Consider the following 25,826-nt stretch of genomic DNA (forward strand, 5'->3'; position numbering starts at 1 on the left):
CTTGAATAAAAAGTTGAGAAAAAGACTCATAAAATGTTTCGTGTGGAGTATTGTAGTGTATGGGTCAGAAGGATAGGAATGGCGAAAGAAGCCTTTAGGAGGAAGAAAATACTATTTTGTGGAATCTTGAATAAAGAGTTGAGAAAAAGACTCATAAAATGTTTCGTGTGGAGTATTGTAGTGTATGGGTCAGAAGGATAGGAATGGCGAAAGAAGCCTTTAGGAGGAAGAAAATACTATTTTGTGGAATCTTGAATAAAAAGTTGAGAAAAAGACTCATAAAATGTTTCGTGTGGAGTATTGTAGTGTATGGGTCAGAAGGATAGGAATGGCGAAAGAAGCCTTTAGGAGGAAGAAAATACTATTTTGTGGAATCTTGAATAAAGAGTTGAGAAAAAGACTCATAAAATGTTTCGTGTGGAGTATTGTAGTGTATGGGTCAGAAGGATAGGAATGGCGAAAGAAGCCTTTAGGAGGAAGAAAATACTATTTTGTGGGACCTTGAATAAAGAGTTGAGAAAAAGACTCATAAAATGCTTCATGTGGAGTACTGTACTGTATAGGGCAGATACACGGACATTATGCAAAAACTATGAAAAACGACACGAAGCATTCGAAATGTGGGTGTGGAGAAGAATGGAGAGAATCAGCTGGCTTGAGCTGAAAACGAATGAGAGGGACTTAGAAATGGTGAGGGAGAAAAAAGCAATTTTAGCTATTATTAAGAAGAGGAAGTGAAACTGGGTATATTGTGTAAAAAGGAACTGTATCATGAGGAATTTGCTAGAAGATATGGTGGCAGCAAAGAGAAGGAGGGGGCGAATGAGATTACAGTTAATGGATGATATCAAAACAAAGAAATCGTACGTGACGACGAAGAAGTTAGCGGAAGATCGTGGAGCATGGAAGCTTCTCAGTTGTGGTCAATAATGACAGAGTACCTATGATGGTGAATTATCTTTAATAATTCTGTTTTCTTATTTTTTATTCATTCCGTCTTCGTGGATATTATGATAATATGGACTTGTGTTCATCTTGAATAAAAAAAAAACTCAACTTTCTTACAAGGTTGGCTAGAATATTTATTATATAAAAAAAATAAACTAGAAAAGTAACGGTTTCGGAAGTATAGCACTTCCTTCCTCAGAGTACACTCTACAACTGAAATCAGAAATAAAATTATATACAATATCTTTGTTTCTTTTCTTTCTTTCCAATCCTTTCTTTATTGTATATAATTTTATTTCTGATTTCAGTTGTAGAGTGTACTCTGAGGAAGGAAGTGCTATACTTCCGAAACCGTTACTTTTCTAGTTTATTTTTTTATATAATAAATATTCTAGCCAGCCTTGTAAGAAAGCTGTTTTTCTTTATCCATCTTCTTATTTCATTCGGCGTTTCTTCATTGGTTTCGATTAATTTCAATTAGAGAAGTTAAAATCTAATTTTCAAAATGAAAATCCTACAATGCAGGTAGCACATAGAAATCACAGTTTGTAAGAGGCCAGTTGTGGCTTGCGATACTCACTGTTTGTTTGGGTGCGTGATCACCTTCACCCGGGGGAGGCGGTGGCGGGGCGTGTTGTGCGTCCAGCCCAGCCTTCTTCTGCTCTGCGATCTTCTGTATTGCCATAAAGCGGTTTTTCCTCATCTGAATCCTCTTCGCCATGTAACCCACAGTCGCGTATTCTGGAAATAGCATGGCAATGGTTATTAATCAGGAAGACATCTGCTGTGGATAAAGACCAAGCAAAGAGAAAAAGACAACTTAGAATAACAAAGACATTGATACTATTCATTTTGCAAATTCGTTTAAAAAAAAAGCCTAAAACTTTATGCACACACGGTTTTCTTAGTTTTGTGAAAGTCATTTCTTCCATTATGAAGCTACTAGCAGAAGCGTAAGTTCTTCGTACAGACTGTAATCTGCAAGACAAGAATGTAGTTTGGACTGCATAACTTCTGAGATGATGATCTGAGATTCTCTATATGTTTTGAGCTCTGGAACGTGTGACCCAACAACCTCTCCTCGAGTCGAAAATCTAAAAACGACTTTATATATGATTAGATCTTGTGAATGAAGATTTTTCTGTGGACAAAAGATGGTAACTGTAGGTGGCTTTCTCTATGCGAAAATCTGATGACAGAAACTCACGTCCAGTAGCGTACCCAGGAATTTATTTCGGGGGGGGTTCAAACTAAATATGAAGCTATTTTATATTAAAATTGCTAAAATTGCCCCTAAAATTAGGCTAAATTTTTAAAAAGTCGAAATTTCGGGGGGGGTCCGGACCCCCGTGTCCCCCCCCTTCCGTACGTCCCTGCTCACGTCCTTTTATATATTAGTAAGGAAAAAAAAGACGGAAGTGTAATGCTTAACTTTGAAACTGCTTGATTTACACACTTTTTGACCAATTTCTCATTCTCTATTCTCAATATCTTTATTAGTTACTTCATAAGAAAAGCCATTGTCATTTTTAATTCATAATTTTGTATATAATAAATTCAATAATAAATTCAAAATTTCAGATAAGAATTTTCTATTAAGCAATGGTGTCTTTATACACTCACCGATCTAGACATTTTACAGATTCTTTCGTTTAAATGACCAATTTGAATGCTATACAGAGAGTTGTCTTCTCTTTACGTCAAAGAGATCTAATTAAAATTAGGGTACTCATCCAGAACCTGTTGTCAAAACAACATATAGAGTGTGCATTCCCATCATTTTGACTGGTAACTGTATAATATACTGCATTTCATATTCATATAGTTTATGAAAATTATCATTATATTAGTTAGATTGTGCATATTTTTTAAAAGTATTATTATAGTGTTCTTTGTATTATGCAGGGTGATCCAAAAGTCGGTACACTCAATCACATTAAGACAGTGCCGGACTGGCCACGTTGGCAACTTGGTGATAGCCAAGGCCCCGAGGCCCGAGGGGTCCTGCAGGGATCACGAGGCGCAGGACCTGTGGGCCTTGGTCGAATTTTTCTTACGATCGCAAATGCTTTCTTGAGTCTTCCTACCAAAAAGGTTGCGGAAACCTAAGTTCGTCTTTCCGAAAGAAGTCTTTTCGGGCCTTCCTTGCTCATATCAATAACTTCACGGTTACGTTTGATTGTCTCAGTATTATTGTAACTTTTTTTTTCGATCTGTTTTTTACCATATTTATTCATATTTATTGTACCACGTTTTACAACTGACGTGCTAATTTTTATATATACAGGGTGTTCATGAACTATACTGACAAACTGAAAGAGGTGATTCCTTTCACCAAAATAAGAGAAAATGTTCATATAAACCTATGAGGAAAAGTGCATAGTTTCAGAGCTAGGGCTGTCGAAAATCGCGAAAAAGCTAAATTTCACATACTCAATTTCGAATTCGAGCAACCATGGATGATGGTAGTTATCAGCGTAAAGGGAATCACGTATATGCAATCAAAAAATGCATGTTTCGTCAATTTTCAATAGGTGTACAGAGTATTCCCTGCATGATGCAATTCCCGAGCATGCCATCAACCGAATTTGGAGATGTGCTCTAACTTTATGCTTGGTCCGAAGTAAACAAACGATAAGATTTGACAGCAGTGAACACGGAATCCTTTGCCAGGATGTCAGAAGTGCTAAGGACCGTCAGCAGCACGGTCGCTAGTATTCGAGAAAACGCGTGCTGCGATATTTTCTTGCACGCTCATAAGTGCAAGAAACGAGGAAAAAACCGTGAAGAATTACATCACAGCACACGTTATTCCAAACACAAAAGACCGTAGAGCTGCCGGTTCCTAAAACTTCCGACTTCCCTCCGAAGCATTGTTGTCAAGTCTTACATCTTGCCTACTTTGGATCCACTTTGTAATCAAGGCATATCTGAAAACACTGTGAGAGCATATCTGATAAAAGCACTCGTTGAGAATACCCTGCACACCCATTGAACATTGATAAAATATGCATTTTTGGATTGCGTATAAGTGGCTTTCCTTACGCTGATAAGGACCACCATCCACAGTTTCTCGAATTTGAAATAGGGCCTGTTTAGCTTTTTCGCGATTTTGGACAACCCTAGCTCTGAAACTATACACTTTTCCCCATAGGTTCATATGAACTTTTTCTCTTATTTTGATGTGAGGAATCACCTCTTACAGCTTGTCAGTATAGCTCATTAACACCCTGTATATGAAGCCTTTAATGGCCCGCGCCAAGGGCTCTCAACTTGGCCAATCCAACACTGTGTTCAGATACATTTGTTATCAGAATACTTACATAGGCAAAACCTAATAGCAAATGCAGGGAATGACCTCGTTGCTGTTCAATGAAAATATAATAAATAATAATAATAATAATAATAATAATAATAATAATAATAATAATAATAATAATAATAATAATAATAATAATAATAATAATAATAATAATAATAATGTTTACCTTCACTGTATAGTTGCCACTTATTATTATTATTATTATTATTATTATTATTATTATTATTATTATTATTATTATTATTATTATTATTATTATTATTATTATTATTATTATTATTATTATTATTTAATACTCTTGTGCTGCGATATTTAAACTTAATTCTTTGAGCAAACTTGAAGATAAAGCAAAGATTCTAAAAGAGAAGGAACATAAAAGAAGTACATAGAGAGATAAAATACAAAGACGATGCTTTTCGGAGTGTTTGAGAGAACTATTAAACCAATGAATACAAACAAAGTAACTTACCCAACAGAGAAGCAAAGACCATGACGAAACATGTTCCCAGGTAGACATCGATGGACTTGACGTACGAGATTTTGGGGAGGGCTGCGTTTGTGGAGGACATGAGGGTGGTCATTGTGAGCACAGTGGTCACTCCGAGGGCCACTCGGGCGGGCGTCGCGTTCCTATTTAGCCAGAATGATACCCACGAAATAATGACAATGAGGCCGGAGGGGATGTAGATCTGAATTAGGTAGTAGCCCATGGATCGGACGAATTGTATCTCACAGGCCAGTCGAGAGTAGTTTCCTAAATGGTAGAAAGAAAGAGTTGAAATAAAAATTAATCAAAACTCTTTCAGTGATAAGTTTTCACTCAGCTAAACATTCATCACGCTAATCTATGAATTATCTAACCAAAAACTTTAATGAAACTGTTGAATTGAACTGCTTTCAAAAAAAAAAAAAAAAAAAAAATTATTTAATCATTTCCTGTACAAACTGTATTTTCTATGCTATTTTTATTGTATATGTATTGTTTTGTTTTTAATTACATAAGTTGAATTAATTTTACGTCAAATATATACAATGAAAGAGTCATAGTAAGCTGTTGTTCAATATAAGAATAACTGGAATCACAAATTAAGATATAATGTCCGATTTCCAAATGAATGCTTCTAATTTTAGCTCTAAATCAATGTATAATTTAAATAAAAATATACTCTGACTAAAGAAGTAATCTGTGTCACAGTTTCGGCCGTTTACCAGACATGTATGATGAATGCAATGATATATTTTTGAAACTGTAACAAAGTAATGGTAAATGTTTGTTGTTGTCAGAGTTTACTTCTGTCTAATTTCCAAGTTTTAAGAAGCCTGTATTCTACAGAAAAGTAAATCTTAAACAAAATAAATATATGCACTATTAAATGAATTATGAATTCCATAATTGCCAGGATCTATGCTAAGCAGTTGATAACAACATACATAATCAAGAAGGGAATGTAACTTCCATGTCCTGCTTAAAGCAATACTTATGATATAGCAAGGTTTCAGGATTTGAAGAACTATAAAACTAACATAAAGCAAATACCGTATTTGCTCGAATATAGGCCGCACATTTTTTCCCTATATTTTGGCATCATGGTGCGACCTATAATCGAGATTTTCTCTCTCAGATCATAAATCGTCAGTTTCAAAATGATATGTACACGTTTTATTTTGCAACCTTCAATTTGAATCATTTCAGTTGTAACGCCATATCCACATTTCCTGTTTTAAACTACAAAATCAAGCAAGTCTTTTGCCACAGCTGGATATTTTCACTTTTGCCCTCGAAATGAACGCCGACTTTTCAAACTATTTAAGAGTTGTTCTTTAATTGCACATCACCGACGAAGTTTTTTGTTTCGTCAACATCAAATCTGCGTCCAGCTTCCCGCTTCGGTGTTCCGTTGCATAGCTGATAACTTGAAGTTTAAATTTCGCTATATAACTAGTACGCTTCATTCTCATCGTCGCTCAAAAACCAAATGATCAATTTTTCTCGAATAAATGAATTTTGAACGTCCTTACACTGTCGCTTAAATTAGTGACGTCACCAGACCTCCCAATACGCAAAACCTGTCCTGTTTGGTGATGAATCACCCTTAGTTATGCGAGAGTTGAAGAAGGGGAGGGAGAGAGATGCAACTGTCTAATTGAACTTCCTTGTAAATTTAGTAGTGCGGCCTATATTCGAGATTTACCTTTTTCTATAATCTTGTGTCAAAAGTTTAGGTGCGGCCTATGTTTGCACGTGGCCTAAATTCGCGCAAATACGGTATGTGGTAAATATACAGTGTGCTTACTACGATACTAGCTGAATTATTTTATTTGTGACAAATTTCATAAATTAGAAGAAAAGATAATAAAACCAGTTGAGAATGCTCCAAGAGCATTGCCACAACAAACTTAAAAAAAGAATTAAATTTTTCTTATTAACTTCCACAGGCTTAAAACTAATTGTTCTCTGTACTTTATTATTATTATACTCATTAAACAATTCTTGAAATATATCTATCCATTTATAATTTCCTTGAGTACTCAATTTTTCCTACATGTTTTCTTCAAAGGCTCTGTTAAAACGTTCTACCATATGTTGGTTTTATGAAGACACATGCTCAAAATGGAGGGATCAAAATCGAAAAATCCGCAAAATATCATCTCTCTATGAGTTACGGTTCCCGAGATATGGCTCCTTAAATATTCCGAAATCGGAACTATTTTTTTGCCAGTATCTCGGGAACAGTAAGTCATAGAGAGATGATATTGGTGTTAATCAATACCTAAGAGGATGATAAACATTTTGGTACCAATACTAACCGGTGGCAACTGGCCAAACCAGTGGCCAGTTCGACAGTGGCTACCGGTTATTATTTGATACAAAAATATTAACAATCCTGTTAGGTATTGATCAACACCAATATCATGTCTCTATAACTTATGGTTTCCGATATGTTTCCTTAAATCTCCGGAAATTGGCCAATATCTCGGGAACAGTAAGAGTGATGCGAAAAATTCCACCACTTACTCAGATAGTTTTTGATGTTCTATCGAATGGAGGGCTCAAAATGAAAAAAATAGCAGACACACACCCACCCACCCACACACACACAGAATTCAGTAACCTTTTAATTTCGTTGATTAGCAATAAACTGAAATTGATCATTGATTGAAAGCATTTATTATTAAAAAAAAACTAACAAGACTTGATATTCCATCCATGTGTTATTTCATTGGAACCAATGTTTCAAAGCATTTGATTGTCTTTATCACCAGACGTGTACTAATTTAGAAATCTTTTATACAACAGTAACAAAATTATACTAAAAATAATCGCACTAGTTTACAACTCTGATGATAAAGGTGGTCAGTTGCCTTTGAAACGTTAGTTCGAACGAGATAAAATATGGATGGAATATCAAAGTGTGGATGGATACCAACTTATTGAAATTTCTAACAAATTACTAAAAATGATTCTAATCCTTTTGTTACGGATACAAACAAATATTAATATTTAGTATGTATCACTGTACTACTGACTTCGAAAGTAGACTTTCTAGATTAGTTTTACTTATTGTCAATGGTGTTATTCCAGTTCTTTAAAAACCACTTATGTGTATATGTATATGGAGAGAGAGATAGCAGATAGATACAACTCTCTTTCGAAACAAAGCGTTCAAGTTTGACAAAAAGCAAATTTTTTACTGGATACCGTAAGTGACAAGTAAAGACCTACACAATATCCTAATACAAGGTGGTGTAATGAAATTAGGTAGTACTGCTAATATCTTGAAAACAAATTATCCAACATAGATGGTTGTCAAAAACTGTTGGAAAGACCCTTATCTAGCAATGGATCGACAATATTGTTGATAATGATATGTATGCGTTTCAAATATAAATAACCCTCACCACTACAGTCATGTGATCCCAGTTCTCATTCTTCATATTTGAGCATTTGAGATTGAGAAATAAACACTTATACCTTGTTCTGAGAGAACATATATTTAACCCTTTAGTTGTAAGAACTTCTAATAACAAAGATAGTTAAACTTAAATTTACTAGTGCTGGGTATAACTGGATAAAATTTACTGTTATATCTGGGTATAACAAAGGGTTCTGCGAACTCGAAATATTTTAACAAGCGGTTCTAACGAATCGGTGCAAACCGACTGAATAGCACCATTGTTTATTGTCTGTTACCAAATAATTTCTTTTCTTTCTCAGCTGAAGAACAGTTTTGAGTGGGTTATAGGGTATTTAATATGTACATTAGAATTCCTATGAATGTTGCTATTTGACAAATAGACACACACACACACACACACACATATATATATATATATATATACAAATGTCTTTAAAAATAAATTTAGAAGTGTATTCTATGTTCTATTATAATTCATCTTTTACAATTGAACAGCTTACTATGAGTCTTCATCAGTGTTTGTTTCTTAAATACTCCTTTTACTATGAATAACATTGTAAGAATGGACGTATTATAACCACTATGGTGACTAATCTAAATTTGTTCTACTAAATATTCCAACATGCATTTCTTCCTTTTTTTTTCTAAATTATACCTTTCAATTTCTCACGAAATAAAATCAAATCTTTTATGTTTACTACAGTATTGTCTAGATATGCCTGGTTTATATTTTGTGCATACACATAAAGAAAATTTTATAATCAGATTTAAACATACGTTGATTAAATAGTCAAATTCTGAGTTTTAATTGCAAATGACATTTATATTGATAACGAAAATAATTATAAATTCACTTGAATAATTTTTCTTTGTACAAAGAATGAAAGAAATGCATATGTTATGTGGAAATGAAACATTTTTTAAATAAGAAAATGCGATATTCTTTTCTAAATTGACCTGTAAACAAATCATTCATTACGAGTCTAAACCACACAAAGGAGGCTAAAATTCTTGATATGAACAGAACCACCGGTCAATGAGCTAAACAATTCATGCAACAATGAACCATGCAAACACACAAAAATTCGCACATTTATGATAAGGGTTTGAAAGCAGTGAGAATCTGCGGAAAATTAGCAAATGCATAGAGGAATAAAACTACAAAACGAAAAAAAAAAAAATAATAATAATAAAAGAAGCATTTCAATTAATATTTCATGCTACTGTATAATAGACTTACAAAATTATATAATTGAATTAAATTAAAATCAAATATGGTACTCACGTTTACACATACACAAACACACACATATATAAATATACGTATATAGTCCATAAAAAGAATAATATATCGTGAATTTTTATTGATATATGAGCTAAATAAATTAGTAAATGAACATAATAAAGAAAAAATTCAAGTTCTCAGCAATATTATTTTGTCAGATGCTGATATTATGGAAATAATTTTCTAAGTAATTCCTACATGTTAGGTTGGATACAATCTCCTCTGACATCATAAAATATAATTAATATTGTTCTATATGATATTTTTACCTGTAATAAGTATATGTGGAGATCTGTCGTATCTGAACTAACATGCTGTGGAATTTACTTTAAAAAACTATTGCAAAAAAAAAAACTGCATAACTGAGATGTCCTGTGTCTCTTTATTTTAAGAAACGTCAGTGACTGAGTGAAGGCAAAAAAATTAAGGAGAGAGAAAGAGAGAGTAACAGAGAAGTAGTTGTAGTATATGATATACACAATTATCTCGACTTAGTGAGGATTTCAGCATTTCAAGTGAAAAAAATATGAATTGTAAGCTGGATATATTTTGTATCTATGTACAGCCATTATGGAAGAAGTAAAGCAATTTATTTACTTACTTTGTTGTATTGGTAATTTTCAGCTAAGTCTTTGCTTAGAACTAAATCTCATAAATGGAGAGCGTCTAGGAATTCAGCAGAAAATAAAAAGTGTTGCAAAAGCAGAATATTTTTACAATGAACATTTGACCTTATTTTCAACATTTGTATAATGATTTTCAAGTTAATGCCGTACATCAATATGTGTAATTTAAATGTCTTAAATTGAAATTGACGTATGCATATTTGAGTACATTCATCAAATAGAAATATATGTTCTGCCATACTAAAAATAATTCAAAATTTACCATTTTTCTTTTGCTTGTTTATTCATAAGTGAAAGAAGATAATGGAGTACAACTTACCACAATCATAGATCATGTTATTCTACAACACAAAATATGAACCTGAAGAATTTTCAGTTTTTCCATCCATAGAAATTACAGTGTTGCCAGAATAACAATTCTCCCAAAATCTATGTTAAGGGAGCAACTAGAAGAACGAACTGAACTACATTTTATTATGTATCGTGTTGTCTTGGAATCCTGTAAACTACTTTTTAACATTATTATTTAATTTTAATAACTGTATGTTAAAAATATTTTGTTTATTACAAACTAAATACAACTATTATTTGAAAGGTAGTTCACAGGATATCAAAATAACATGGTACGTAATCAAATGCAGTTGAGTTCGTTTGCCTAGTTTCTGCCTTACCTTAAATTTTGGGGGAATTGTTATTCTGGCAACACTGTAATTTCTTTGGATGTCAACACTGAAAATTCTTCAGATTCATATTTTCTGTTCTAGAATAACATTACCTATGATTGTGGTAAGTTGCATTTCATTATCTCCTTTCAGTTATGAAAAACAAGCAAAAGAAAAATGGTAAATTTTGTATTATTTTTAGTATGGTAGTCTCTTAAGTTGAAATAATTCAAAGAGACGTAGTCATTATTTTAATCCGTAATTGATAGTTGAAATTGCTATTGTAGCATGGCTTCACCAAAGCATCAAGCAACACTTTTATATTTTCTGTGAAGGTAGCTTGTATTCTACATAGAAATAAGTCTCCTAAGCATACATAATTAATCATTGCACCTTTAGTGTTGTAAACAATGAGGGCAGATGTAAACAAGTCCCACTGGAAGAGACTTTTAAATTCTTCTTTTGTAGTAAATAATGTGACCCACTTATCAACAAATAGTGTAATTCAAACGTTTCCCCAACATAACCTCATTCGATGAACGCTTTGAAAGGACTTAGGATCCCCTCCTTGCAGTGCAGCCTAAAACGAGAATAATATGCTGAGTGAAGGTTCCGTCTTTTTTTTCTTTCTTTATTTACGCACAAACATTATAGTTTTGCCCCATGACAGGAAGGAATATTTTACACATCAAGGGTATTGCACACCATCCGTGTCACAACCGGATTGTTGATTTAAAATGCACTTTTCTTCTTTCTTTTGTAGAATAAATTAAAAGACAGTAATGCAAGAGAAATGCATGTCGTGTTATCAATTACCGTCGTGCTGCAATAGGTGAAGAAATAAGAGCTTCTATTAATCTATATTTCGTTGTGTTAGTGCTTCTTCTGCCTACTAAGTAAACTATCTCAACAAAAGAAATTATTCTACTCTCTATTCTAGATTGAAATTATAAGAGCATTTTACATATTATAGTTTACACGATAATCTCTCTAAATATATTTATACAAGGTGTTTCAAAACAACACTAACAACGTTTGGGAGGTGATTCTTGACACCAAGAGAAGACAAAAAGTATTGACCAACCTGGGTGCACAAATGCTACCTTTCGGAGTTATAGGCTGCCAAAATCATGAAAAAATTAACTTTAAAGGTCTGTAGCTCCAATACTATGGGAGGTACCGTAGTCGGATCAAGACTTTATTTAGGAACTAGTATAGTATGTGCTCATGTTTCAGAATCCTGCAGTACTCACACAACAATTTTTATAGAGGCATTTAGCTACAGGCTTATAATTTGAAGTGCTCACCAACTACCTATATAAAAATTGTTACGGAAGTACTACAGAATTCTGAAACATGGATATTTGGACAGAGCATATACTAGTTCCAAAATAAAGTCTCAATCTGACTACGGTAGGTCCCATAGTATTGGAGCTATGGAACTTTAAAGTTCATTTTTTGATGTTTTCGGCACCCTATAACTCCGAAAGAAAGCATTTGTGTACCAAGTTGGTCTATACTTTTCGTCTTATCTTGGTGTCAGGAATCACCTCCCAAAAGTTGTCGGCGTTGTTTTAAAACACCCTCTAGAATGATATGTAAAGTATTTTCTCACGTCTGTACACTTATAGAACATCTTTTCTCTTTCTATGATAACATGTATGTGTTCAAATGGAGAGGGTAAAAATAGGTTTCAATTAGTTCTTTTTGCAAGTATAGATTTGTAAAACACTCGATAACATTTATTTGTTGATATATTCAAGCTTGCTTGATAACATTTTTAATCAGTCACCACTTAAATTGCTTGCTTTGGAATATAATTCTTGAAGAAAAGTTGTCTTTCTGTGTAATATGTTCAATGAAGTTGTATAGGATGTACAGTAAAGACAATGTTCAAGTTTTCTTTAAAAATAGTCTACTGGAGATTTAAAAAACTCATTATTTTAGTAGAATTTGAAGCAATATTCACGTAAGTCATAAATGCATATTTAAGAAGAGAATGAAAATTAATTATTACCAGAGAAAGACTTTAAGAAAATGTGCAGATGGTTCAAGACAACTTTTGGTGTCCTTATGATTGACTACATTAACAATTTAGAATAGCTTCCGTTCAGGAGGAATTTTCACAATATTTTATTTATCTACAAGTTCGAACACATTCTCTCTAGTGTATCTTTCATATTTACACTTCCTATTGTTTCATGTATTTATAATAATATATTAATGTATCTATGCTATTAAAATCAGCTTACCAGGTGTTTTACCTTGAAATGTTCATTCAGGAATTCTGATGTAATCTGAAATTTACGTTTCATTCACTTAAATCCAAGATATAATATTAAACATATGACAGGTACACAACAGCCAAACGTTGGTGTAAAGAATGAGTTTTCAATAACTTTTCTCAAATTACAGATAATGATAGCAGAACATTTGTTATTTTTGAATTGTCTCGATTTCATTTTTACAGTGCTTAGTAGTAGTTGTCAGACATCAATCCCACTTCATCACAATTCCTTTTAGAATTGATAATTCGGGACAATTTGATATCAGAGAACTAGCTGGCTCAGTTAAATAACTCGATCCCTTTACTTTAAACTTTAAACATTTAAACGATTATCCAATAAAGTCTTGATAATAAAGAATTTGTTAAAACGTTTATTTAAACCCACACATTATTTAATATTTTTCTTCTTCCTGACATAGAATTTCTCTATATTGTGCATAGGATCATTTGAAATCTAAGTAAATATATTGTGTTATATTATTTTACAATTTTTAAAATATTAATTCTTTCTCTGATGGAGAAAATTTAAAAAAAATCGGATACAGACCCATTGCAACTTCATATAAATTATCATTTCATGGTTAATTTGAAAAAAAAAATACACTTATTACTTCAAATTGGATGATCACATTGTCTTAAAATTTCTTTTTAGATTTTTTCATAGGAATTGCGTATATCTATATCGTAGTATCTATAATTAGATATAACCTTATTTTTGTTAGTAAATAAATAAACATAACTTTTCCATTCATGCTCTCTTTTTCAGTTTACCTTCCCCTAACTGACAATCTTACATAAAATTTACAAATTTCAGGACAAAACAGCATATGAGAAACAATTCACATATATATTTGGTCTTATAACTTATGAACTGGAAGTTTTATCTTATAATGCGATTTGAATTAGTATTTTAGATTACGTATCTTTGCCTTTCCAGTTTTTTTTTTTTTTTCATTCAGTGACTATTTTCTTAAACAATGTGCCAACTTTAGATATATAGTTGAATATGGGAGAGTAAACTTTGTATTCCCTAGGATCATTTCATCTTTTAAGACCATTTATTACATAAACGCATATAAAAACTCATACACATAATATATAGGAACATACTGTGAGTAGCAATATTTCAGTTAGTAAGTAAGTACATGTAAAGAAATTACTTGGTGCTAAAGCAATGTTGCATTTGTTCTAATTTTAGATTTACACTTACTGAATTTCTGCAAGATATTACTAAAATTTTTGTACAATAATATCCATTGTAGAATCAGAAATTGATTTGTTTATTCTAATATCAGTTTACCTTGGTGAATGCTATACCAAAACAATTATCGACTGCTTTTAGAATTTCAGAAACATCAAACTATCAAGGAATTTGCTTATCTCGAAGCATACAAAGTCCAGAGATTTATGTTATATATTAATATTGACTTACATTTTTTGAGCATAATACAGTTAGAAACTTGTTACTAATTACTTTGTTTTCAAAATCACTTCCCAAGTAGCAAGAAAACTTTCTGCCAGTTGGTGCGTTCTTGGCTTTTGGCTTTCTATGTTTGCCCTTTCAACGCGTGTTTTCATACAATCTGCCCTTTGTTGTACTTGCAAGCGATACTTTAGATCCTTTGCAGAGTGTTATAGCATCACTGGTCGTTTATTGGCAATTGACTTGCAGCCAGCGTAAAACGCTTGCGTCAATCTTGAATAGAACACTGAGTGCAAGGTTACCTTCATGTAACTTCGTTACTGGAATCCAGTTTGTGGCATGCGGCACGCTTTCCAATCAAGTCGGATGCAAGCTTGCCGACTTCCAATGCAAGCTTACTGCAAGCGGTTTGTAAGCTGTCTCTGCTACTAGGGTTGTGTTTGAAGAAACATTATTGTCCAAAATCACTGTAATACATCGACTTTTGAAGATCTTTCATAATTATTTTGTATCATTTTCCTGTTGAAGTATTTCCGTCTATTATTTTGTCCTCCTTTCTTATTATTATCATGAATGAATGGTCTTAATCATAATCTGCACTCATCTATATTTTGAGAACACCTTTAAAAATATTTCTTAAATAATACAAATAACAAAATTTTATTTGCAGTATGTAGGATGCAACTGTTCCTAAACATTCAATATTTTTAGAAATTTTATAATGAATTGAAAACTACAGATTTTCAATTGTTTATTATTGAGAGTTCTTTTTATATAAATATCTTGGAAAAATTTATCGTTGTATTAATATTATAAGACTTATTTTACTTAATATTAATAATACGTATTAATAATAATTGTGATAATAAAGAAAAGCATATAATTATATTATTAATTATATATGACCAATATCCCAAGTTATTTTAGATTTCTTCAATTTCTTCTGAAGTGTTTCGCACAACATATATCCTCCACCACATAAAATATAGAATACGTTTGGTTGTTTTAAACACTTTATTGTTTTCAGTAATACACAAAGTATTTATCGAATGATATTAGACAGCACAAACACAACGAACTATATCAGATTAATAAAGTATCATAGTATAGATACGTATGTAAAATATAACTCTGAATCTACAATTCATTCCCGTGCTAAGTGCCAGGACCCGTTTTTAGGGCTTTATTTATAATCGGTCTTACATCGAAATTTTCATTGAGTTCTGTTTCAAAGAAAAGGAAGAACAAACCAGGTTACTGGTCTTATTTTTTGAGGATTCTGTAAAACACGAATCCCTTTTGTAATCTGGATATTTTCCAGAATTATTTCTACCATAGCGCCATATAGCGTTCTAACTTAGCTATTGACACTTCACCACTACCTAAAGAAGCAATGTAAAGCACTCACTACTTGCAAGGTGATTGTTTTTATTTGCCTTTAATTTTCATGCATCTCTTACATTTTCGCTTTTAAAGTTCAATTTATTTAACGACATTTAATATTTATGGGGAAAATGGGAGACGAAGACATTGTTTAATGTTTCCCACTAGTCTATCAATGTCAGATGAAAACAAGAAAAAGTGCAAGTTTCAAAAGATTTATTTCTCTTACGTAAGTATCAATTGCGATTTCATAGTTTTCGTAATACTTTGCGTTCGATTAACATTTTACTGTGACTATATCCAGTATATGTTAGTTAATTCCTAGAATCATAATGAGCTTCCCTGAATAAATACCATTATTTGCAAATTTAAACTGAATGTCAAAATATTCATTTGTTATGTTTCTGCAGCTTCTGAAGCATTTTAGGTTAGTAACAATATAGTAAATAAATATATAATAATATAGCGTGTTTTGTGTTTTATGATCACACATTGCTTAATATGAGTACAAATATATGGTATACATTTTGTAAAATATTAATTTCAACATCAAATAGAAATCTTTCGGTTTAACGTCCCACGATTATACCTTTGAGGCTAAAGGATACATTGATTAAAACAAGTGAATAATGATGGAAGAATTGGTGGAATGAAAAAGTAGGAGGAAACGGGAGTACTTCGAGAAAACCTACGGACACGATGTTTCTACTACTTGGGATCGAACCAAGGTCCCCATGGATCAGAGGTAAGCACTCTACCAGTGAGCCACCGTAGCCCCTAACATCAAATAAAATATATGTGTCTGTGATCAAAGTAATCATATATTCCTTTAGAACGTTAACTTTGCTATTCATTTTGACATGGCCTTCTTCTTTATTAATGAAATCAGAAGTTATTTACCCATTTTAATCATTTGAATACATCTGACCTTATTTAGTTATTTTCATTTTCTTAGTTTTCGTTCGTTTCACAATTTGCGCGTGCATAAAATATAATAGAGACAACAAGATCATGTCAAGCCGATGAATATGCATGTGTATATCTTTTATCGCTTGTGGTATGCATATCACTAGAAATAATATTGTCAAATTAAAATTTCATCTTTCGTATGTGCCATTATTATTGGAATAAGTTCTCAAATCTGTTTCATCTTATGTATATTTTATTTGCAACAAATTGTCCGCGTAATGCCCAATGTTTTTATTCTATAACTTAAGTAATGAAAATTCTCTTTATTTTCGACACATTTAAACCACTGCTTCATTTGGTTTAAAATACACTTGTTGATTATTTTCTAATTGCGTGTAAACACGTAAATGTTATTTTCCCCTTGCATTATGAAAATAAAAGCATTGTAATTACTTCGGGAATTAGTTGGTTGGAGTCTTAACGTTTCTTACGGGACATATTGTTTGAAATGGGATTCAAAACGCTATTCGGTTTGTGTCTGTGGCAACTATTTCCACCTGGAATCGAGCCCAAAACCACGTACATAGAAAGAATGAGTCAGCTGAAGATAGTTTTAACTGCAGAAATTAGTAATACAATAATGCTAATATGTTATCAGCTTTTCTTTTGTAAACACTGAAGTTATATCGTTACAGTACTTTGTTTACTTGAATCAAAAACCAGTGCTTCTGCAGCTTTATATTTCCCTTATTAAATATGATCTTATTAGACTCCTTATTAGAAATCTTCTGGCCTTAAAACTTTGAACGTTTTTTTCCCTTTAATTTTGTTTACACACCAAAGTCAATATGTCGAAAATTTAATTAGTTTTCGTTAATTATTCTCAATTATCTCTCTTTCAACTCCCTTAAAATTTTGCACGAAAACTAGAACAGATTCATCGTATATTCGCTAAAACGTATTACTAACTACCTACGTATATAATTCTCTTTTTTGTTTGTTGGAACATTAAAGCTTTTAGACATTCATGAATAATCAGTTTCACTAACAAGCTGGTTGTATTCAAGAATAATACTACAGGCTGAAGTAAAATTGATATTAAATTAAGTTTTTACAAACCAGCATCTCCTATATGTATAAAGATGTAAATTCGGAAAAAGAATTTCAAGGGAATAAATAGTCCACTTAGCAATTTAACTATTTTTAGTTTAATCTTTATTGAAGGTATTTGGTATGAAGCACAAAGGCAGATTATAATTTATTTTAGTTTGTTTCAGAAAAATAAATTTCATGATAAAGTTTTGTTACATATTTTTTATATTCCAATAGCTTTATGGAAATCGATTAAATTATTCTAGAGAAAAGCAACTACCGTTGTAAAAAAATTTTTTTGGGAAATAATATAGCAATAAACATGCAAATCATAAAGGCTCTCTGTCCTGAGTTGAATTCCCAGTTTCAACTGGTTTCTCCTGTAGATTGTTGCATTGGTTTTCTTTTACAATAAAATTTAAAAAAATATGTATGTATATAAAAAAGAAATGTGAAGTAATTCTATAGAAAATATTAATTGTAATGTTAATATGCCAAACACTTTCAGAAAATAAAACCATACACATTACAAACACTATAGTATAAATAGTGTTTTCCAATAAATGCACTAATGAGGAAAGAATAAAGAAATAACTAAAGTGACGTCTACAGCACTACGTTGACACTACTTGAGAACACATTATTAAAAAGTAAAAAGAAAACAAACAAAAATCACGTGACTAGAAAGAATAAAATATGGACATTAAGTTTCCCTCTAAACTAAGGCAGGCAGCTGAGGGCACGACTATAATGAAAAATACAGGCACCATTCAATCAATCAATCAATACGTGGATTTTATTTTTAAATGGGAGCTACAACTACGCTATGTTTTCTTCTTTATTTTAAGAGAATAACATCGAATACTTTGGATAATAATAATTCCAGGCGCATTCCACAAGATTATATATAGATAGAGGTATCTATCTGCAACCATCAATTTAAAACCATTAAAAGGTTGTGGGTTGTAATATTTTTATTTTTTCATTTTTTTAACATGCAAACGAGGATACATGCCCGCACAGGATGAAAAGGCGTTATTGTAAAGGATTGAGGGTAGAAGGTTTTGGTAATTTTTTGGCAGTGAAAGGCTGTTGATAAGTCTTAATAATTATCCAATGTGAAGCGTCATTGTAAGTTAATTTCAGTCTTCTGTCTGTGTAGTAAACGTATATATACACAACTAATCTACATAAACTGTATAGTAGTTGAGCTGAAGAATTATAAAATATATATTTTAAGGAGTCATAGTGTACATTTTGCTTTATCAATCATTCTTAAAAACAATTCAAATTTTGAAAAAATCTTTGTATTAAATCTCTAACTAGTTATATATATTTCTAAACTTACACACGTAGTCCGAGATAAGAGCATTGCTAGAGCGCTTACATTTGGTTTCAAGAGCGACCTCGAGAATGAGAGAGTGAGTGGCTGTTCTGGGAAGCGAACTCAGTGGCGTAGTGTTTAACTCATCGGCACGGTACGCCGGAGGTCCCGGGTTCGAGTCCTGGTCCAGTCAGTCACTTTTTAACTCTTCGTGTGTTACTAATACATTTATTAATTATATTTTAAGTTTTCCGTTCTCTAAAACAAATCGTCATTTTCTGATCGAATATTAATCTGGTATAATGATACATAACTAAATATTCAAACGTAAACTTGAGTAGCAGAATTGTTCTGTTTATTTGAAGTACTTTATTATAATCCATGTATATAAATCTTATACATAATATTTCCAATTATTTGTAGAAATGTACTTCATGGTAAGAATACTGAAATCTGTTATATTTTATATCAAATTTGCAATTAAAATTTGAAGCAATATACCCGATGAATCTCCAGTTTGCTTTGTTGAAATTATAAATGATTAGATAGGTTGGTTAGTAGTTAATATTATATCGGAAGTATGTTGTTATTTGAGTTCAGTTTTCGAAATGTAGCGTTCATTTGGTTTTGTTTGCAATATTTCATTTTACATTAAATGACTTGCAAATATTAATATGCATGGATAGCATTCGAGGGTTTCTGTCTTCTTTATATTATTATGCATGTCGGTTTTCTTAGTTTGTCTGTCATTTAAGTCATTTTGTCTGTGCTCTTACCAGTCATCCCTCACTTTTGTCCCACAGTTTTCAGAATTGGGAACTATTCTCGGATAATTTGATCTCATTGTTATTATGCAGTTAAGATGAGATTTTGTCGCTTATGCATTTCAACTTAATAAATAATATAATAAGTAGAAAGATTTCCGCTTTACCTTTTAATTACAATGCAATATTGTTCGACAATCATAGGAAAAACTTGTAATAATCAACCCTCCGATATTGTTTTTAGTTCTTGAAAGCAATGCCATTAATAAGAGGCATTAGTTATTACCCCATTTTTTTCATTGCTAATAAACAAAACCAAAAATGAATGTTCAGATTCTTTCACTTCAAAACAATGTTATACTTACAAAATCTTGTCAATCCATTTGATCGTGGTCTAGTGTGTAATGTTTCTTGTCTGGAATACGTCCACAAACTACAGAAGTAAATATGAATGTCTGAAAGGTAAACACTGGTCACTTTGTTTTATATGTTTCATGAGGAATGGTCACTGTGAAGAGAAAGTTGTGACGGTATTAACAGTAAGTAAAAATTCTCATAATGTTAAAACATCCGAAAGACAAATTCTACGAACGCTTTCGAGGCACCCGTCACATCTACTTCATCACATTCAAAGAAAACTCTTGCTACACAATCAGAGAATTTCATACATCATATCTTTTGTGTAGCAACGAGTTCTCTTTGAATATGTAAGGAAGAGGTGAGAAGTACATCGAAACTGTCGCAGGATGTTTTAACGTTATGACAATTTTTATTTTCTGTTAACGCATCCCATCGTATAAATTACTAATTAGTCATGTTATTCGTTAGTTTTCAGATTGCTGTGTGAAAGTGGAAAACTGGATAACTACTGAAATGTATTAAAAGGAAATGAAAGGAGAGGGAGAGGATAAGGATAATGTAGGAAGGAATTAGTTTACACTGGGACAAACCACAACAACTTTGGAAAAAGTGGATAAATAATCTAGGATGTCTAACTGTGCTTTGGAACGGTGACGAAAAGAAAATTGGTAATAGATATATAAAAGCATTTTTTCTCTCTGTTTGTTTGTTGCTTTTTTATTTTTTTGTTTCCTGGGTGTTACCAAGAGATACCTGTAGTGAGACTTATTTCCATTGCCCTCTGTCGGTGCCCAAGAACTTTAAACTGAGGCAGTGACACTTCGTTCGAGACGCCCACAGAGTTAGGGCCTTCATTCCATTTGTACCTGATGTCTCGCATAGTATACCCAACTGAAGAAGAGAAAGGGAAAAAAAAGGTGCACTTGGTGCACTATTATACAAAGCACAACCAACGAACACACACAAGAAAATTGGCAACACTGGGAAGGAGGCAATACATTATTCTTCAACGTACAGGACGCCACTAATAACAAATAAAGTACGGATTAGCAGGTTAGTTATTAATATATTCCTGGCAAACATAAGCCATAAATATAAAAGTGGGTGAATGTTGGTATCAAACAATTCCAAAATTTCCGAATAATTCATATTTGTATGAAGTACTTCTCGAGAAATAAGCACATCGTTGTTAAACAGTTGTATCGATGTATTTTGGAAGTTTTGTTAAGAATAACTTTTTTCTTTTCTTGTAACTGATGAAAACGTTTTGTGTGTAACACACTTTCGTAATTATTCGTATTTTCACTGTGGTTTTTCGTTTTAAATTTTCATTTTTTTGTAATTAACTTATTTTTTCGCTCTTTTGTGTCTTTTTTTTTTACTTCAGAAGAAAATCCAATTGAATGAAGCAGTATAACTTTTATTTATTGATGGACGTTTTCAGATACATACCACATAAATAAATATTAAACCGAACCCTGTAACCTGTTATCAATTTCCTTTTTTCGTGAATAAGTCTTATGATCTTCTTCAGCAACAATTTTGGTTGCAGTATTTAGGTTTCTTCTTCTTCTTCTTCTTTTTTTAAAATTAATAATCAGATACTACAACCAGAATTGGTGCTGTGGAAGGTTTTATATACAAACAAAAGAAAATTTGTCACGGGATACACCGTAGGTATATTATTTATTTAGTACAACTGTTGGTTCATAATCTGTTCTTGTTTCAAGATAAACATTTTTCGTTAGTTTCTGCTGAGCAGTCGATGTTAGAAACATGAATTATATATATATATATATATATTAAAGAAAGACATGTTCCATGGGTAAGAAGATATGGATCCGGAATCACACGGCATATAACTGATGTCGAAAGCTTTCAAATAATTTAGTTTTGTTGTCAATGTAAGGAGAACTCACAAAATAATTTAATAAGCAAGATACGAGAAGTCCTGATTTGGCTGTGGCATTGTATCCTGCACTGTGGTGTGATGTATTGTCTCCCAAGCTCCACTGGGGCCAACTGTTTCAAACATCCAAAGCAGAAAACTCTACCTGTCGAGAGGTTAATTTCTGTTGCTCCCTGCCTGTGCCCAAGGACACGAAATTGCGGTAGTTCAACTTCTGGTGAGATACCGACAGATTTTTTCCCGTCGTTCCATTTGTATCGAATATCTCGCATTGTGTATCCAACTGAGAAGAAAAACATGGACAAAGTTTATGTCCAAAGGATGTGGGAGAAATAAATGAGGTTCAACAAACTAACTAACAAACTAACTTACGCCATTAAATTCTATGCCAAGGAAACAAGAATGAAAATTTTCACTGCGGTTTAGTAGCAAGTAAATGCATGAGAAAACAAGAAACTAATGTGCTTAGAAAAATCAATCTCATAGTTTTCAAAAAGTAAATGAATAGCATAAATTTTGTTTCAAAAAAAAAAATAATAATAATAATAATAATGAACAGAAAGAGAGGCTGAAGTGAAGAGCGAAGAAGTTAAAATAAAGAAAAGCTATTTATGAGATCAAAAAGTAATCAACAACTTGGTTCTAAGTAATCCAAGAAAATGAAAAACGAATGTGTAAAAACTGAAACCAATAATAATAGTAAAACGATGCAACTTATTCTAACACTGGGGCTTTGCTAACAGCAAACATATCGCTTGAAGCATATAGCGTGCATCTACAGCCAGTAGTAAAATGGTGGTGATTTAGGACCAAAATGTTGGGGTAAAAGGATTCAGAACGGACCCACATTTTTGGATCTATTTCACGTTATTCAGCATTGATTTCTCGCGATTTATACGTTTTGCTTCTACTAAGAACATCATAAACGTACAGAGTTAAGCGTCTGTGTTTTGTTTTCTTTTGCCCTCACGAAAATAATTGTAGTTTCGCTAGTTTAGACAATATTATATAAGTCCTAGTTTCAAATATTAGGTGTAGATTGTAATTATGTTTCTTGGAATCGAAAGCAATTCCGTGGAAGAAAATAAGATTTACTGAAGAAAAAGGAATCTTTCACTGTTTTGTCCCACGGTTATGTCACGTAGGCCAAAGGAGTTGATGATGATGAGAATGAAGAAAGTCGGAAGAAACGAGGGAATCCCGAAAAAACCCACGTACATGTCATTTATCCACCACAAATCTCACTTAACGTGAGCTGGGATCGAACCAGATATCCCATGCATCAGAGATGAACGCTCTACCACTGAGCCGCCGAGGCACTAGACAAAAGACGTACGTAATAATGGAATAGAATAAACCGATTTAGGAATTAAAAAATAAACTAATTCAAAACATGAAGTATAGTGAGATATATTTGATCATCCGAGAAAAAAATCGATTTTTTTCGAATATTATACGCTATCAATGTATGATCGTTTTACGATTTACGGAGTAATGGTTTAATTACTTTCTTTTTCTTTTTCGGAAGTGATTTTAATACTAATATTCATTTTTACCATTTACGTGTTTGTTATATTATTCTAGGGATGAAGACGAACAAAATAAAAAGTACTTAAATGAACGAAATATACAATAATATCACAATCTGACATTCCGACCAAAATAATTCATCGAAAAGAAACATTTTAAAAGCAAGGGTAAAGCTACCTCCGATCTTTCATCTTGAAGTGAAGAATACGTATATAATCAGAAATGTTGAAATATCATATAATAGTGTTTTATAATTTTATGTTCCCGTTCTAATCTTTTGTTTCTGTAATTTAAATTACTTTTAGTTTTCTTTGTATTTATTTATTTATTTGTGAAAAAAGCCTTGATTAGGTATGAATATTACTTTTAAACACAAACAATATTATTTGTTTGGAAGTAAATTTATTTGTTAACAGCGCATGAATCAATTACATTTTCGTTTGTATCTTATATATTATTACAGAGTATTTAATGTAGTTCAAAAATAATCATATTTATCTGTAGAAATTTCAATGTTTAAATAAATGCTTTCGATTTAATACATTTCTAATGATAAATTGTTAATGTTTTTTTTCATTTACAAGGATTTTCTCTTTAATAATTATTTGTAAAATCAAAGATACTTTGGAAGCTTTAGCTGTATCACGTCTAAACAGCTCTTATTCCGTTCATTATTCAATAATTCCATTCGATAGTAACGTAGTTTTTTCGTATATTTAATGATTATAATTATCGTGCTATTTGTCAAAAAGACAGGTAGACTGTTTCATATATATATAAACATTTCACATATACGTATGAATTTTACTGGAAGTCTTTGATCTTTACGTGTTGGAGATACAAATATTGTTTGACTTACCGTGGAGGTAATACAATGAGCTAGTAGCCATTAGAGGAGAATCTATTGTTTGCTTCTTTGTAAATTAGCGGCAATTTAACACGAACTGTGTACTTTTAGTGTTAATAATAGAGGAATTAATGTAACATTACAAGTAAGAATTATATTCACTTCCAAAACAGATAAATATAGTCCTACTCATATAAAGAATGTAAAGAACGTTGTTTAAGAACCCAAAATACAAATTACTTATAGTATATGTACGTGGGATGGTTTTAAACAAATATCTATATGCGAAAATATGCAAGATATTTCTATCAGCCATATAATATGAAGTTTGGGTATTTTTCTCCAACAAAAATAATTATAATGATTGATAAAGGTCTATTAGTTGAAAATATTTTACGTGTAAGATAAGGCAAAAACAAACAAAACCAAATTTATTAGAAGAATATGGAAAATGAATTTACAAGAATAATATAGAACACTTAAACAGGATTTGTTTTAGAAGTATAAATATTTATGACTGATTATTTCGTGTATACAGTTTCTTTCAGTAGATACTTCTATCTTGCGTTGTTTTATAAACTTAATTAAGAGAGTTCAATAGAAAAATAATACCTTTTGTCGCGATATGATATGCTGTCGAATAATGGAAATAATAGTATTAAAGTGTGCCTGGGAAATATGGAGGTTGGGAGACAGGTCAAAACAGTACAGCAGGTCAGAACATGTCACGACTGCAAAATAAAAGCAAAATATACTACTGTAAGTTTTGAACTGCTTATTTAAACCTCATTTAATTGGAAATAACTTGCAGCTCCAAAGGAAATAGAACTGAAGCTAGAAACATATTTGCACAGTCAATCTATGTGAATCAATAATTTTATTGTTTATGAAGCGTGTTTTTATGCATATTTCTCACTGATTTTTCCTTCGATTGTTGATAGAAACAAATGCATTATAAATAAACTAGAATGCCAAAGTCATCTAACTTTTTAAAAAAATCGTTTTCATATGATAAAAAATACATTTATTATAACGCTTCAACGTACTTCATCCCGCTAAATCCGTGTTCATGGGCCCTATTGGCATCAGAGCGTGACACGAGATAAGCTTTGGAAACACACAGGGCAACTAAAATACTTGACTGAAAGAAAAACTACAAGACAGTAAGCAGTAATAAATCTATTGACAGGTTTACTAAGGCAAGAGGTAAAGAAAGACATTACAACGGACAACAGGGA

At 31.9% G+C, this 25,826-nt stretch overlaps 1 protein-coding gene across 9 annotated transcripts in view; it reads right to left on the reverse strand.

The window, feature by feature from the left end:
* The window catches only part of Rdl (Resistant to dieldrin), a 555,185-nt gene that overhangs the window by 26,298 nt on the left and 503,061 nt on the right, over nucleotides 1–25,826 (reverse strand). For 4 of the 9 annotated variants that reach the window (XM_081727619.1, XM_081727614.1, XM_081727617.1 and 1 more), the window contains exons 6-8: nucleotides 21,056–21,193; nucleotides 4,740–5,024; nucleotides 1,529–1,689 (exon numbers count right to left, since the gene is read on the reverse strand). In XM_081727619.1, the coding sequence (XP_081583745.1) occupies nucleotides 1,529–1,689; nucleotides 4,740–5,024; nucleotides 21,056–21,193 (584 nt within the window). Of the gene's footprint in view, nucleotides 1–1,528; nucleotides 1,690–4,739; nucleotides 5,025–21,055; nucleotides 21,194–22,356; nucleotides 22,495–25,826 lie in introns of all 9 variants that reach the window. The other 5 variants (XM_081727620.1, XM_081727615.1, XM_081727621.1 and 2 more) reach the window with 2 other exon arrangements.

The sequence above is a fragment of the Thermobia domestica genome, chromosome 10 (genome assembly GCF_964235325.1).
Source record: "Thermobia domestica chromosome 10, izTheDome1.hap1.1, whole genome shotgun sequence".
Taxonomy (NCBI): domain Eukaryota; kingdom Metazoa; phylum Arthropoda; class Insecta; order Zygentoma; family Lepismatidae; genus Thermobia; species Thermobia domestica.